General features: G+C 34.2%; 1 protein-coding gene across 3 annotated transcripts in view; it reads left to right on the forward strand.

The window, feature by feature from the left end:
• Positions 1 to 16,026, forward strand: part of LOC150096016 (uncharacterized) — a 381,411-nt gene that overhangs the window by 173,417 nt on the left and 191,968 nt on the right. For all 3 annotated transcript variants that reach the window (XM_090409077.1, XM_090409078.1, XM_090409079.1), the window contains one exon: positions 2,159 to 2,731. In XM_090409077.1, coding sequence (XP_090265203.1) covers positions 2,159 to 2,731 — 573 coding nt within the window. The remainder of the gene's footprint in view (positions 1 to 2,158; positions 2,732 to 16,026) is intronic.

The raw sequence follows: 16,026 nt of genomic DNA on the forward strand, positions 1-16,026 counted from the left end.
TGTGTGTGGCCATTTTTCTCTTGTTGAGAAATTGGATCTAAATGCAAACAAAAAAAGGTTTATTCCTGTTTTTAAATTTTTTCACTGATTTCTCAAGTAATATTTGTATGTTTGAGTCAGTAAGACTTCTAATTTCTTATGTGCTTTCTTGCCATGTGAACTTATGCACATCTTTATGTTGGTACGTAGTATTAATAATGACCACTGCACAGAAATCTAGCAAGTGAATACATTATTATTTGCTTTGTTGTTTTCTCCAAAAGTTTCATGAACTTTCTGTATGTCTTATTTATATTTCCTACTCTGTTGTTTAAATTTCAAAAAAAAAAAAAAAAAAATATATATATATATATATATATATATATATATATATATATATATTTTTTTTATTTTTTTATTTTATTTTTATTTTTTTATTTTATTATTTTTTTTTTCATATCAGTATTGGAACCTTCTGTGGGATCATAGTAATGAACAAGGGTCGTATAATTTCCCCATTTTGAAATTTGCTCCATCACTCAACTGGAAATTGCTCACCATTCTCTTGTCTGTTGCTTGAATATAATATCTCGTAATTTTAGTATTTAGAAATATCTCAACAAATTTAGGCTTCATGTCAGATGCACCATTAATGTTAAAATTGTATTTTTGTAATTCTGATTGCTCCACTACTTTCCATTCATGCTTCTTACAATGATGGTGTCATCTTAAAATTCATTGAGTTTGGTATATTCCAGCAACTGACTTTTCACTGTTCATTCTTGTTCCTTAACAAAAACAAAAGGAGCCAATATCAACTTGACAGTGACCAACTGGCATCACATTTGTTCTTGAGGTGCCATCATATCTGTATGTTGTGTGGTTTAAGTCAATAAAAAATTTAGTTTGGTTGGCTCAATCATCACTATCAAGATGGACACTTAATAATGGGTTATGCCATGAGATGGTGTGAAGTGAACATCGATCAGAAGTCAGTTCTTTCTCAGAATTCTGTACAAACTCGAAAATCCTGTCATGTTTCTAGCTTTTGACGTTAAGAAATCCCTTTCATAATATAAAAATTATTATATTTTTATTCATAATTACTACAGTTATTTTTATTATATTATATATTTATTTAAAATTATAAGATACCATATCACATCATTCTAACCTCACCTTATATATATATATATATATATATATATATATGTGAAAAAGCTTTAATGACTGATACCGAAAGATAAAAAGATGACATGATATATTTGAAAAGATACTACCAGTAAAGATATTACTAGTAGTATCTTGTCAAATATATCATGTGATCTTTTTATCTCTTGGTATCAGTCATTAAAGCTTTTTCATAATATTCCAACAGAGTAAAAATGAATTCTGAAAAAATATATATATAATCTTTCATTTAAAATCTTCAGCTTTTATTCCATTAATTATAGGCTAATTTTATCTATAAGAGAAAATATAAGCAGTTATGAACATAAATTTGTAATTTTAATATTGAAATCATGTTCAGAGGTATTTTATATATTAAGATAAAACATTGCCATCTCCTTGTTTGTCATTATGTTATACCTCTTTACATTAATGTAATTAAAAACTGCTGTCATTTAGTTGCATTTCAGATATTGATGCAAATGTACCATTTTTCCATGCATTAAATCTGATGTTGATTTCTCTCCTTTTTTTTTTTTTTTTTTGGTGTGTGTGTGTGGGGGGGAAATAAATTTAGTTCTGGCCTAGTTCCTTCCTTTCCCACACTGCAAAGATATCAGAATATGGTAATTTCAAGCCACTGTGTTCATATGCATTCACGTGAGATTCATTAGACTAGAATGAAAAATTAGCATAAACTTATCAAATTTATATTTGAATTAAAATATATTCCTGGTAAAGTTTGAAATAGAGAATAATTAATTCCACAAACTTTGAAAAAAATGTTCCTTTAAATTTATTCAACATTTTGAGTTTGAGGTGACAGTCTGCAAGCATATGCTGAAATATGATGTTGAACATAATGTTCTGGGAATTAATTTCAGCATCATAATGAAATGCCGTATATCGTGGTAAAATTTCTTAGCTTATAAGTAGTAGTTGGTACATATTGTACCAAGATTCTTGTCTCTGTAAAGCAGAAGCCAGAATGCCATCTGCCTGCCTGCAGGTCACGCAGCCATTCCTCCCATCGAAGTGGATCTTCGCATGCTGGTCACACGCCTAATCGCAGTCGGAGTGGTTCATCACCTTCTCAGCATAACCGAAATTCCCCTCAGTGGAGCCATTCATTACCAAGAAAATCACCACCCAGGAAGCGGTCTACATCACCAAGGCAAAGTCCATCACATCGTCATGTGAGATCTCCTCATCGCCAAAGTCAGTCACCTACACATCGACGAAGCCATTCCTCCCCTCATCGCAGAAGCCATTCTCCACCACATCACCATAGTCATTCACCGCAGCACCATCGAGGTTCACCTCAGCTTCGTCGTAATTATTCACCACAGCATAGACGAAACCGTTCTCCACAACACCACAGAAGTCAATCTCCTCAGCATCATCGCAGTCGATCTCCCCAAGTTCAGCATAACAAATCTCCTGTACATAGTCATTCACCATCACACTCTCCCCGAAGAAATTCTCGTAGCCCACAACGACATGTTTCTCCAGCAAGAAAGAGAATTTCAAGAGAAAAATCTCCAAGACATAGTCCTGGACGACCTCACTTTTCACCTTCAAGGTAATGAATATATAAATTTACATTTGAACAGTTATATTTATTAAAATTGTGCATTCAGTCCTTTTTTTTTTAATTGTGTATGACTCAAAATTTATTTCATATTTAAAAAGGTATTCATCCAATGAAGTTTTCAAGACTATGCAAAGCGATCATTTTTAATATGTTTTATATCATGCTTAATTCATCAGTGTGTTTTGCAGTCATAGTATAATCACTTATAAATCAACTTAAAATGCACCTAAATGAAAATAGAACCCCCCCCTCCCTTTTTTATTTTTATTTATTTATTTTTTTATCCTTTGAATGGAAATAGGTTCAGATTTAAGTTTGCTATATTTTATGATCTTGGAGAGGAGAAAGTGGTGGTGGGGGAGGGGCTTCCTTAGAGTAAAAGATAACTGGGAAGAAACCTCTACATAGCCTTTAGAGAATGAATAACTAACCAGGGCTTCTGGCTTGTGGTTCAGTCCTCTCCTTCATGCGGTGCGCCCTGTTAAACAGTAGATATCCGGCTGGTTATGAAATGATCAAGAATGTCTGGTAATTTGGGACCTAGCTCACCAAATAATATTGTATAAAGGCTTAAACCTAAACAGAATGATGATGCAACATGATGAAATTTCATGCCAGCCACAATGTCGCGTGATTTGACAAAGCCACCACAGTTTTCACCGGGCAATTAGTTCAAACAGGGAAAAGTCTGCTAAAGAAACAAACTCAACATCAGCAGAATTGAAGATAGGGACTATTAACATCAGAAGTATCAAAATTAAAAAAAATGAACTGGCTGAAAAACTGGAGATCCACCATTTTGACATGAGTATGTTAATGACACAAAAAAACTCAAACTGGCAAGATTGTACTAAATATTTTTTCTTTTCATGGTCAGATTACTGATTTTTTCTTCCAGGTACTTGTGATCTGGTAACAGATATTATTCATGTTGGAATAAGTTCTCATTCCACTCTCTGTTCCAAATCTTCACCGTATATCTATGCCATAGTTTTCAAAAAGTGTCAGGTCAGTCCAAGAAAAAAAAACAGCTTATTGTAAGTGGCTTGAGACAGAACCTTCAGCTTCATTCACAGAACTAAGACAAAAGACTAAATGTAGAAATCTCACCACCTGTACCAATGGCAGCCATGCCTTCTAGTCCCTTGCAAAAATTGTAGTGTCCGACTTTTGTCTATTTTTACTTCCACCCAGATGTACTCACATCACCTAAAGAAAAAGCTGATATCCTGACATAATTCTCCTCATCCACTCCTGCACAAGAAAAATTGGTAGGTTTAGTGTTTAGGACAAGGAATTATCTTATGGTCTTCCTCCCTTTGTAATTGCATTGCCATTTTTCACTTGGGTCATTCATTGTAATGGTGGAGGGGTGTTCTCTCTTATATATTCCTACTTTGTTATTCTACTCTCCCTCTTTTTTTTTATTATTTTAAATACACGAATGACTTATCCACCAATCTTATTCAAATGACAAATGCAGTGCTCCAACATCAAGATCATCTACAATGATCTTTCATTTGAGGTAATAACAACTTAGTCACCTTTAATGCTTTCAGAACACAGTTTTTGAAAAAGAAAAAAAAAACCAAGTTCTTGTGATTAAAAGCAAGGAGTAATCCTGCTTTTTAATCACATCACTTCTATAACATGCTCAATTTCAAAAAAAAACACCACTTGGCATCCTTGTTTGCTTTGGATGATACTTTTCATCTGTTGAGTAATGTAAAGTAAGTAGTACCTACAAAGTAAGTAGTAAGTAGAACACTTACTACTTACTTTGTGCAAATCTGAAATCTGCCCTATGCTTCTGTCACATTTTCAGGGTGTTACATCTAAAACTTCTCTAAAAATTATTGACACTATTTAGAAGTGAGTAGTTTATTTGATCGACAAATCCCTCTCAGGTATTTTCTTCATCCACTGACTCATGGATATTCGGTTCCTTCAATTATCTCTCTTATGTGTCCAGAAGTGATTACTCCAGTGGACACAGTGTTATTTTATCCATTTAGCAGGACTGAGGATAGCAGAGCTAGCATCCATTATAACCCTCATTTCTGCTAAACCTATAGTAACCTGACCAGCAGCTATCCAACATTCTTTGACACTGGTACTGCTGACTTACCAAACATGCCACTCTCAGTTGGTCTTTCATTTCTTCAGTTCTGTGGAACAGTTTCCCCATGGACTACAACCACCACCTCTTTTTAAGAACAATATCAACAGATTACTTAGCTTTCATACAAGTTTATACATTGTTTGCTATAGACCTTGCATCCTTTGTGTGTGGGGGAGTTATATATATAAAAAAGGTTTAATGACTATTACCGAGAGAAAAGATGACAAGATATATTTAAAAAAAGATACTACTAGTTTACTAGTTTCGTTACATGAACATCCTCAGGTATCACATTCAAAGAAGCATATAAAAAATTACAGAGACTTAAAATTGTATTAACAGAACAAGTATAAAAAACAGTAACATGTTTGAAAAAAATGCAAGTATGAGTTCCAAACAAACGAATGCTACGCGCTGTCACGAGTGCGCCAGTACTGAACAGAAGCAACGTGTGCATCAGAGAGATTGTAACTCAGGCTGTTGTTGATATGAGAAGAATCTAGAGAAATTTCCCTAGATTCAACAATCTTTCTTTCGAGTTCATCGTAGCACACGTGGATGTTAGCAGTTTGAGTCCAGTTTACAATGTGCTGGCGGCCTTCGTCTGAGTTAGCTGAAAAGAGAACGTGGCTAGAGAGAGCGCTAGCTCTAGTCCTGTTATAGGCGATATCTCTACGGTGTTCATCCAAACGTAGAAGGATGGATTTAGCAGTCTGTCCATAGTATGGCTTTCCGCAATCACATAAAATCTTGTATACTCCTGGAAACTGAGTAGGAAGATGTTTATGTTTGCTAAGTAATGAAAGAAGTTTTGGAAGCGTAGTGAAGCACGTTTTGAAATTGAATTTCTTGAGAATCTTTGCCAGTTTTGGTGAAAGAGAGCTGATGTAAGGCAAGGAGATGAAGGCTCTTGGGGAAGAGGGATCTTCAGAAGTAGTGGAGTGCCTGGGGGAAAGAAATTTGTCAAATTTCTTTGGAGAGAAACCATTGTTAATAAATGTTGTTTTAAGAAAACGGAGTTCATTTTCAATTTCTGTTTCTTCTGTAAGTAATGATTTGGCTCGGTTTGCTAAAGTGGAAATAATACCACATTTTTGTGGGGGATAATGATGGGAGGAAGCATGAAGGTATCTGTCAGTATGAGTAGGCTTTCTAAAAATTGAGATTTTAATGCTCTCAGCACATCTGGTAAGTTTGAGGTCTAAAAAGGGAAGGCAGTCATCTGATTCCAGTTCGAGGGTGAAAGAGATTTTTTTCATGGCACTTGTTTAGGTGGTCCAAAAATAAATAGAGGTTATTGAAACCGTCTTCCCAGATGAGGAAAATATCATCAATATAGTGGTACCAGACTTTTGGTTTAAAGTGAAAGGAGTTAATAGCTTTTTCTTCAAATTCGTTGAGAAATATATCCGCAAGAATCGGCGAGAGTGGGCTGCCCATAGCCAAACCTGAGTTTTGTAAGTAGATCTTGTTATCATATTTGAAGTATCCTGACTATGCAATGGGAGAGAAGAGCAAAGAGTTTTTTTGATAATTGTTATTGGTAAATGAGGACTTCTTGAGCAGGAACATTTGTAAAGAGAGAAACAATATCAAAACTGGCCATTAAATCTGTTTTTTTAAGTTTGATGTCCTTGATTTTAGAAACAAAATCTGCAGAGTTTTTAATATGTGAAGAAGAAATTCCAGAAAGATTTCTTAGAAAACTCGCTAGAAATTTGGAAAGATTATAAGTGGGAGAGTGTATGCCCTCAACTATAGGTCTGAGTGGGCAGTTATTTTTGTGAATCATGGCGAGACCATACAGTCGAGGTATCAAGGGATGAAGTGACCGAAGAGAAAGCCGAATGTTTCTTTGTAACTCTAAGGTGGTTTTTAATAAATTATTAGTTCTATTGTGTAGTTCCATCGTAGGGTCATTAGCAATTTCTGAGTAGGTATCACTATTTAAAAGTTCCAAGATTTTATTATGGTAATCAGACTTGTTTAAGATGACAGTTGCATTCCCTTTGTCTGCCGGAATGATAACTATGTTACTATTATCTTTTAAGGACTTGATAGCTTTCCTTTCAGAGTAAGAAATGTTGTCAGGTGGAGGTCTAGCTTTATTTATACAGAAAATTGCTTCCATACGGAGGAGGTTAGCGTCTTTGTTTGGTAATATAATAAAACTCATTAGAAAATATGATTCTCATATTTTCTAATGAGTTTTCTATATTCATATTTTCTGAAAATATGAATATAGCAAAACTTCTCATTTTGACCCTATCTATCTAAAAAAAAAGTTGTCATCAATAAGTCTTCCCATCAATTATCTTTGGCAGAAGAAAGCATACTTGCTAAAGGTCTCAACTTTGTCACTGCTCCTACATCCATCCCTAGAGAACATCTCTTAACAAAGATAGAAAAGGCAGCTTCTTTGTTACCAAACAAAGACGCTAACGCTATTGGCTTAAACCAAAATACAAAATGATGGTACAACATGACAAAATTTCATGCCGGCTGGGGCATCGTCCAGTTAAAAGTCCCCAGTTGTTTTTGCCAGGGAACTAGGGCGAACAGCGAAAAGTCAGCTACTGGAACAAACCCTAAAACACACCCCAACTCAACATCACCAGTGTTGAAGATTGGTACTATCAACATAAGAAGCCTGAATGGCAAAGAAATGGAGCAAGCTTAGGAATTAGATAAGTACCAGATCGACATAATAGGGGTGACTGAAACAAAAAAAAGACTAAAACTGGTGAGATCTTTCTGAGCAATAAATACAAAATGTTATATTCAGGCAATGACAATCAAAGAAAAGGAGTAGCCATAGTATTCAACTAAATACGAGGCTAATCTTCTTGAATGGCAGACAATCTCAAGTAGAGTGATGTGGTCCTTGTTGGGGATCTAAATAGCAGAGTAGGAAGTGATTATCAGACATACACAAATATTTTGGGAAAATTTGGAGAAAAGAGTAAAGCTAATAATGGAAAATACCTGTTGGATTTCTGCTCAGGACATGGACTGGTTATTACTAACACCATGTTCAACATAAAAATGTGCACAAATTCACATGGAGAGAAGATGCAAGGAATAAGAAAAGTCTCATTGACTATGTTATTGTTGATAGTGATGTTTTCTCCCTGGTGCAAGGCACCAGAGTGTACAGAGGATTTGAAATTGGAAGTGATCACTATTTAGTCTTGAGCAGGATAAAATTGAATTTCATATTGAAAAGAATAACATGCAAGAAAGTTTTAAAGTGCATAAAAGTTGAGCAGCTCTCAGATGTGAACTGTAGACTAAAATACACAAAGATTATTGAATTAAAAATGAAAAAAGTTTGAGAACAGGAATCAAACCTTGAAGATTCAGTGACAAACCTTGTAGAAAACCCTGATTGATTCTGCCAGAGAGGCATGTGGTGAGGTTGTCTGCAAGGATAGAAAAATCAGAACTCCATGGTGGACACGGGAAGTTAAGAGGCAGTGATGGAAAAATAGAAAGCATATCAAAAGGCGTGGACAGAGGGACAAATTCCCGATGATTGCAGTAGAGCTCTCAATAAAACTGAATGTGAGGATTACTGAGGTATTTTTCTACTGAGCGTTCCTGGTAAGATTTATGCACGTATATACTCAAGAAATGGTTGAGAAGGATTGTGGAAGAGAAATCTGATCCTGACAACCTTTATTTGGCCTGACCCCTAGTTTGTTCTTCTCGAAGTTTCTCTTTCCTTCCACAATTTTTTTTAACCCTTTCTCAAGAATGTTTGTAGAAATCCTACCAGGAACACTTAGTAGGGAAATTCTGATTTTCACATTTGTTTTTCTTTTATTGATTGACACTGTAATATAGCTATGTAAATGCTATGTAGCTACTGTAAAACTACTGAATTCAAGTATTTCTGGTCAAATAATATCTACTCCAGCTGCTTTTCCATGTTTCAAGTTTTTGATATCTTTTTCTACCTCAAATATTGATATATTTATATACACTTGTTTACATTTCTCTGGAATATTTTCCATCACTGTGCTGTCACTGCTTGTTTCATTTAGCAGTCTTTCAAAGTAATGCTCTAGCTATTTAGAATAGTTTCAATTTTCATGTCACCTTTATCATTTCTGATTCCTTTTACAGTATTCTTTCCTCCATTTCTAAACTGTTTCAATAGCCTATGGAATATTTTGACACCTTGATATTTACTTTCTATGTTCTTTCCATGTCTTTCCATGAATTTTTTTTCATGGAAGATGATTTTTCGATTCTTGCAGACAACCTTGGCACATGCTTCTCGGGCTGAATCGAATGTTTCTTCAAGGTCTGCCAGTGAATTTAAAATGTTTGGTTCATATTTTCCTTTTTTTCTTGTATATTTGAGTTCATAGTCTCTGAGAAAGCTGCTCAGCTTTGATTCTTTTTAAAACTTTCTTTAAACATACCTTTTTTTTCAAAGTATATTCAGTTTTATCCTGCTCAAAGCTAAATGATTATTTCCTATTTTAAATCCTCTACATACGTTTTTTTTCTAAAAGAGTGAAGATAAGTCCTGAACAGAAATCCAACAGGTGCTACTGTTATTATTAGCTTTGCTCTTTTCTTCAGATTTTCCCAAAATATTTCTATATGTCTGATAATCATTTCTTACTCTGTTGTTTAGATCTCCAAGGAGCAACCTTTTTGTTTCATCTGCCTTCTGTTATAATGCATCAAAAAAATTCCTCCACTTTTTTTAGTATAATCTTCTGTGAGACCATAGTTATAAATCAGTTTTGTTGTCCAAGTCTCCATTCTAATTAATCAGCCACGTTACTCCACTCTGATAAACAAGATTATCTTCATATTTAGTGTTGAGTACTATAGCTATTCCTTCTTTTCTCTGATTATTTTGGCCTGAATGAAACATCTTGTGTAGGCACAGTTGGGGGATCACAGACACAATTAAGTCTCATTGTCCAATTTCTCATTCTAATATTTACCTACCTCATTCTACTTGATGCTTTAGATCATCATCATGCTCCCTGCCCTTCAAGATTATCCTCATATTTAGTATTGAATACTATAACTCCTTTTTCGTTATCACTGTCGTCTAAACATATCTGATTTAAGCAGACCTTTTTATATAAAAGTCACATTCCAGACTTGTTGTGGACTAATAACCAAAATAATTCTCATGGGAATGAGGACCTTCCCATTCCACTGGAAATTGCCCATTTTTCTTCAAACACTGAAACTCTAAAAATTGTGCCTCTGCAGTTCATGATAAAATGTATATGTTCATTTGTTGAAGTCAAAACTACAACTACTTTCTCAGTTTACACTGTAGCCCACAAGTTTAAAAAAAATTATCAAATTCAAACCAGACTTGCAAAATGTATTAACCTTACTTCTTGCTCAATTAGCATTCAATCCCATCTTGTTCCTCACTAATAACTGTTGGGCATAAATTCTGTCCTTTCTTGTTTTCACCTCGTACACCCTGATGTTACCATGGTAGCATCACCCAAAGATAAGGCTCATCTTTTGGCATTAGTTCTTTTCCTCCATCTCTTGTTTAATTGACCAAGTCAGATCACTTCTTGTAATACCACAAATTGCTCACTGCTTCTGATATTTCAAGAGAAGTGTATCAGAAAAATCCTTGTTAGTCTTGATGCTAGTGAATCTCCTGGTCTAGATAGTATCTCTCCAGTTAATATTCATCCTTTATTGTTTGTATAAGCTGTTATATTCATCTGAAATCTATCCGATGTCATGGATGTAAGTCTATATCTAGAAAATGAGATGAATGTCATCTATCAAAATATTGTCCCATTGCTCTCACCTTGTTTAATTGACCAAGGCAAATCACTTCTTGTAATACCACAAATTGCTCACTGCTTCTGATATTTCAACCGAAGTGTATCAGAAAAATCCTTGTTAGTCTTGATGCTAGTGAGTCTCCTGGTCTAGATAGTATCTCTCCAGTTAATATTCATCCTTTATTGTCTATATAAGCTGTTATATTCATCTTGAATCTATCCGATGTCATGGATAAGTCTTTATCCAGTCTATATCTAGAAAATGAGATGAAAGTCATCTATCAAAATATTGTCCCATTGCTCTCACCTCAATATTCTCAAAAGTGATGAAAAGGTCAGCAACTGTTTCTTCACTACTTGAAGACCTGTTAATTAGTAGTCACCAGTGTACAGGGCTCAATGAGGTTAATAATGTAGAGGTTAATAATGATATACTTATCATCTAATACTATCATAGTATTCTGTATACACTCCTTGCTAGTACAGGAATTTGATTATGATGATGATAATATATTTCCAGTGACTCATTGGTCGAAATATGAAAAGCGTAGCACACGTTATCTATTAAAAAAAATTAAACCATCAATATTGAATAAATCAAATTTAATGAATTTTTTGAAATGTAGGTGTTGTAAAAATATATATCTAAGTGCAGTAATATGCTAAATAAAGTTTGAAGAAAAACATTCTTCTTTTGCATTGAAAATTGTTAGTCATTCTTATTTAAACAGATTTTAATGTTTGATATAGCTGCCTTTTAAGATATCATGGATGTGTCTTTGACATGGTAAACTTTGATAGTATTCCACATAAGAGCCAACTGATTGTAGCATGCCAGATGCATATCGTCTAGTGAGATAATGGGTTGGGAATTGGATGACACAGATGATAGGAAGTGGTATTGGAGGCGGGTGGTATCCTGCTGCTAGCAGCTAATTGTTGAAGCAGGGTACAGAACCACATGGCTTGGTAATTGTGTTTAATGTATTCATAAATTGTTGTTTAATTTTTCCTTGTTGAATATATGAATATTCATAATTCAACATGAATATATCAATATTCATGTTGAATAAATATTCTTAAATTGTCATCTCATGTTTCCTGTTGTTTAATATATTCATAAATGGTTTTGGTTCAAATATTAAGAGTAATATATCTCTCTTTGATGATGATGTAACATTGATCAGAGTAGTTCAATTGTACTGATGATCAAAATTGTTTGCATCATGATCTTAAAATACTAGAGGAAATGGGAATTATGGTTTAAAATTTAATGTGAACAAATGCAAGTTTGTCTGATTTGGTAAGAAGATGATATTATTGATATAAATTGAATTGAGAGGCTTTTAAAATTCAATGAATCCAAACATTTGGGTTTTTTGGTTGATAGAGAATTGGAGCTCATGAATCATATTTGTATGACAGCAATAAAGCTGAGCAGATTGTAGAATTAAGTACAAGAAGCTTCACTTGGAAGGGAAAGGAAGTAATGATACTACAGTAATTTCCCATTTATCTGACCCTCAAAACAATGATGTTTCAATTAACCAACCCATGTATATCAGTCAACTTTATGTAGAGTACCATGTAATTGTACTGCACTATACAAGTGCAGTCATCTTCCCATTGATTATGCCTCCAAATTTATTTACCAATTTTAATAGATGTTAAGAATATCCAGGGTATTCAGAGAAGATTTTACTGAAGTCTGTAGTGTTTTTTTTTTTAATTTTTTTTTTTTTTTATTTTTTATCATGGTAGTTACGAGAATAAGTTTCAGTCATAATCTGACAAATTTATACAATCAAGAAGATTTGGATACATCATTTTCAGGGTATCTATAAGATAGATAGGAGTTTGGAGCATTTGGCTTAGCTAGGTCCCATTAGAGGACATAGAACAAAAAAAAAAATTAAAAAAAGTAATGAAAATTAAAGAATCAAAAATGTGCAAAATTCAGTTTTTCATATTTTAGAGTAGTAAATGTATGGAATAACTTTTTCATTCTCTTAAGAAGCACTGAATCTATGTAATATTAAAAGTTATAGCTATGGCTGGAGGATAGGTTTTTGGCAGTGTTGAATATGTTGGTATTTGTGTATAAATGTATGTAGAAATATTTAAAAAAATAAGGTGAGAGAATGAAAGTAAGGGAGAAGATAAGCCGAGTAAATATATACATGTCAACCTATATGTAGGTGATGAATTTTATGGGGCATGTATCAGTTTGACTGCAGTATTGATTAGTCAATATATATTTCACCTACTGTTTATGCCCCCCCTTCCCCCCCATCATCATCATGCTAGTTGATCTCAGAATATGATTATGGAGTTGGTTTTCCTCTAGGTGCTCTGGCTCATCTTGACCCACACAAACATAAAACCGAACTTGAACACATCTATCAAACACGTTCCAGGTCAGTTTTATGTTTTTGAGAGGTGGCATTTATGTATATATTGTGGTATAAATATGAATAATTCATTGAATTCATGCTGCAGCTGACACCTTTTGGACTTTTGTCTCTTGGTTGAAGGCTGATATAGATGAAATCTATATATATAAAGTTCATTTTTGATATTCGCTTATAACTCGGGAATGAATTGACCAATGGTTAAATTTTTTAGATATTGTTAAATTCTGTTGTTAGATATTGTGATATTAAGTTCTTTTCTTATTACCAATATTATGTTTATTAGTATTTTTCTTAGTAGTTTTTATAATTATTAATAGGTATTTTATTTTTTTCCCAATATGCTACAATGAAGAGTAAGTTCTATAAGTCGCTCTACCCCTCCAGCAAGGCATGTGAGAATAGACAGAGTGAAATTATTGAAGCTTCTTGGAATAATAAGGAATAGTCTGCTTTCTCTTAAAATTGTAATATAAGATATTCCACTGATTCAACATTTGTGATTAGCACTATGATTGTAGTATGTCAGCACTGTAAAGCCCTTAAATACAGACACGAATCTCCTGGAATATGTTGTTTGAGTGGAAAGATGAAACTAAATGAAATCACAGCTACTCCTGAACCATTATTATCACTGCAATGCAACATCAGCATTCTCATCAATTTACTGAAACTACTTGAGCCTACAATTCCACATTTCAAATGATCATTTGGTGCAAAGCAAATAGTTGAAAGGGGGGTTCATGCTTACTTTTAAAGTGCAAGGTCAAGTGTACCATTTGGCTGGAAGTTTGTTGCCAGATGAACCAAATGATCATACATTTTTACAAATTTAATTTTAAACCCACAACAAACAAGCAGCTTTCTGTTGTAGACAGATTACAGGGTTGAACTCAGAAAATTGTATTTGATTTATAAAAAATTACATCAGCATAACATACGCGCACACACACTCTTTTAAGTCAGCTATAGAGAATGCTAACAATGTGCAAAAACTAAGATTGGCCATATATGCAAACCAAATACCAACAAGATATAATGCAGGCAGATACAATGCACCCACAGCTAATAGAATAGCAATTATCATTACAGGGCAAGAATTTAACTGCAGAGACATAATCTTACATGGTTGTGACAATAGACTGAAACGGATATGTAAGACATGGAGTGCATCATAGAGCCTACGATGCACTCCAATATCCACTTTTATTTTGCAGAGGGGAGGATGGATATTGCATTGATTTACCACAAATGAATCCAGGAAGTGAAGAACCTGCAAGTACAAAAACCGTTTCAGCAATGAATTTTTATGCATATTGCATGATGGTATGGAAAATTTAAATCCACTACATAGATATGGTAAACTCATCAATCAATGCTGGGTTGACATTTATGCTAAAATTGAGTCCGAACATCTCGCATACATGTGTTTAAACCAAAGTAAACTGTGGGTAGAAAATTATATATATCTCTATGATGCATTGTGTGCTGATGAAAATGCTTCAAACATTGGCAAATTAGAATATTGCCTTCTTCTTTCATATGAAGCCCCCATTATTTCTGTGAAAATACTCCAGATGCAGTGGTCTGTGTTAGAGCATATGGTGGGGCTGACCTCTTCATTATTTTCACATGCAACAGTAATTGGCCAGAGATTTACTACTTATTGCAAGAGTTTTTCATGGCAAGCTGAAGAAATTGGTGAATCTCATCACAAAGCACAAGATTTTTGAAGCATGGAGGTGCTATATGTATTCAGTATAGAATGTCAAAAAAGGGGATTGCCACGTGTTCACATACTTATTTGGTTCGAAAATAAAATCAGGAGTCATGAAATCGATTCCATTATTAGCAGCAAGATGCCTTCTCCTCAATGTGACAAAGAACTCTTTGGTGACATAACAAAACATAGTGCACCATCCATGCAGACCTATTCATCCAAACTTACTATGCATGAAAATAAAATTCACCAAGAGACATCCAAGATCATTTATCGAAACTCAAACAGGTGAGGATGGATATATGTGATATCGACGTGCCCATTCAGATGGTTGTCGAATTGCTACCATACATAATAGCTAAGGAACTTTTGAAATTGATAATCGCCATATAGTGCCTTATAATCCAGTTTTGTCATGAATCTTTAATGCATACATAAATGTTGAAATTTGCAGTTCTGTGAAATCCATCAAATATGTATGAAGTATATCAACAAGGGCTCAGACCAAACTAGTTTTGTTTGCAAAATGACTATAACAAAGTAGATCTCTACCAAACCAGATGATACATCAGTACCTCTGAAGCCGTTTGGCAGATTTTATCTTTTGATGTTCATGAGTACCATCCAACTGTAGTTCATCTCAAAAATGGTCAAAGAGTATACTTCACAGATTTTATTTTAAAAATTTTATGGAATTTACAACCGTGTTAAAAAAAAAACTTTTTTATTATCCCAACGTTTCGATCTTCGCATCAAGATCATCATCTGGAGCGTACATAAATATACAGGACAAGCTGAGTTACATCATTAACTGTAAGCTAGAGAAATAATGATTTGATCACATGTTATTCTACTGGCGTGACCTCTGGTGGAAAAAAATTAAAATACGCTATTGCTAACTTTTACATGGAATATTTTGAGCAACTTGCCCTAGAGTCCTCTCCTCTAAAACCCAAAGTCTGGCTTAGACGTTGACGATGTTTTCGCGATCTGGTCCCATGGCCGCCAGAGATTAGACACATTCCTTAACCACCTAAGAAAACAACACAAGTGCATACAGTTCACAATTGAAATTGAAAAACACAACACACTTCCGTTTCTAGATACACTTGTCACACGTCTTCCCTCGGGCAATCTTTCTTTCACTGTTTACTGAAAACCGACACATATGGGACAATATATACACATAAACTCATACCACCACCCAACACAAAAACTAGGTGTCATCAACACGCTAAAAA

Source organism: Typopeltis vanoorti, chromosome 19, assembly GCF_054136105.1.
Source record: "Typopeltis vanoorti isolate ZY-2024b chromosome 19, IOZ_Tvanoo_1.0, whole genome shotgun sequence".
Lineage (NCBI taxonomy): Eukaryota > Metazoa > Arthropoda > Arachnida > Uropygi > Thelyphonidae > Typopeltis > Typopeltis vanoorti.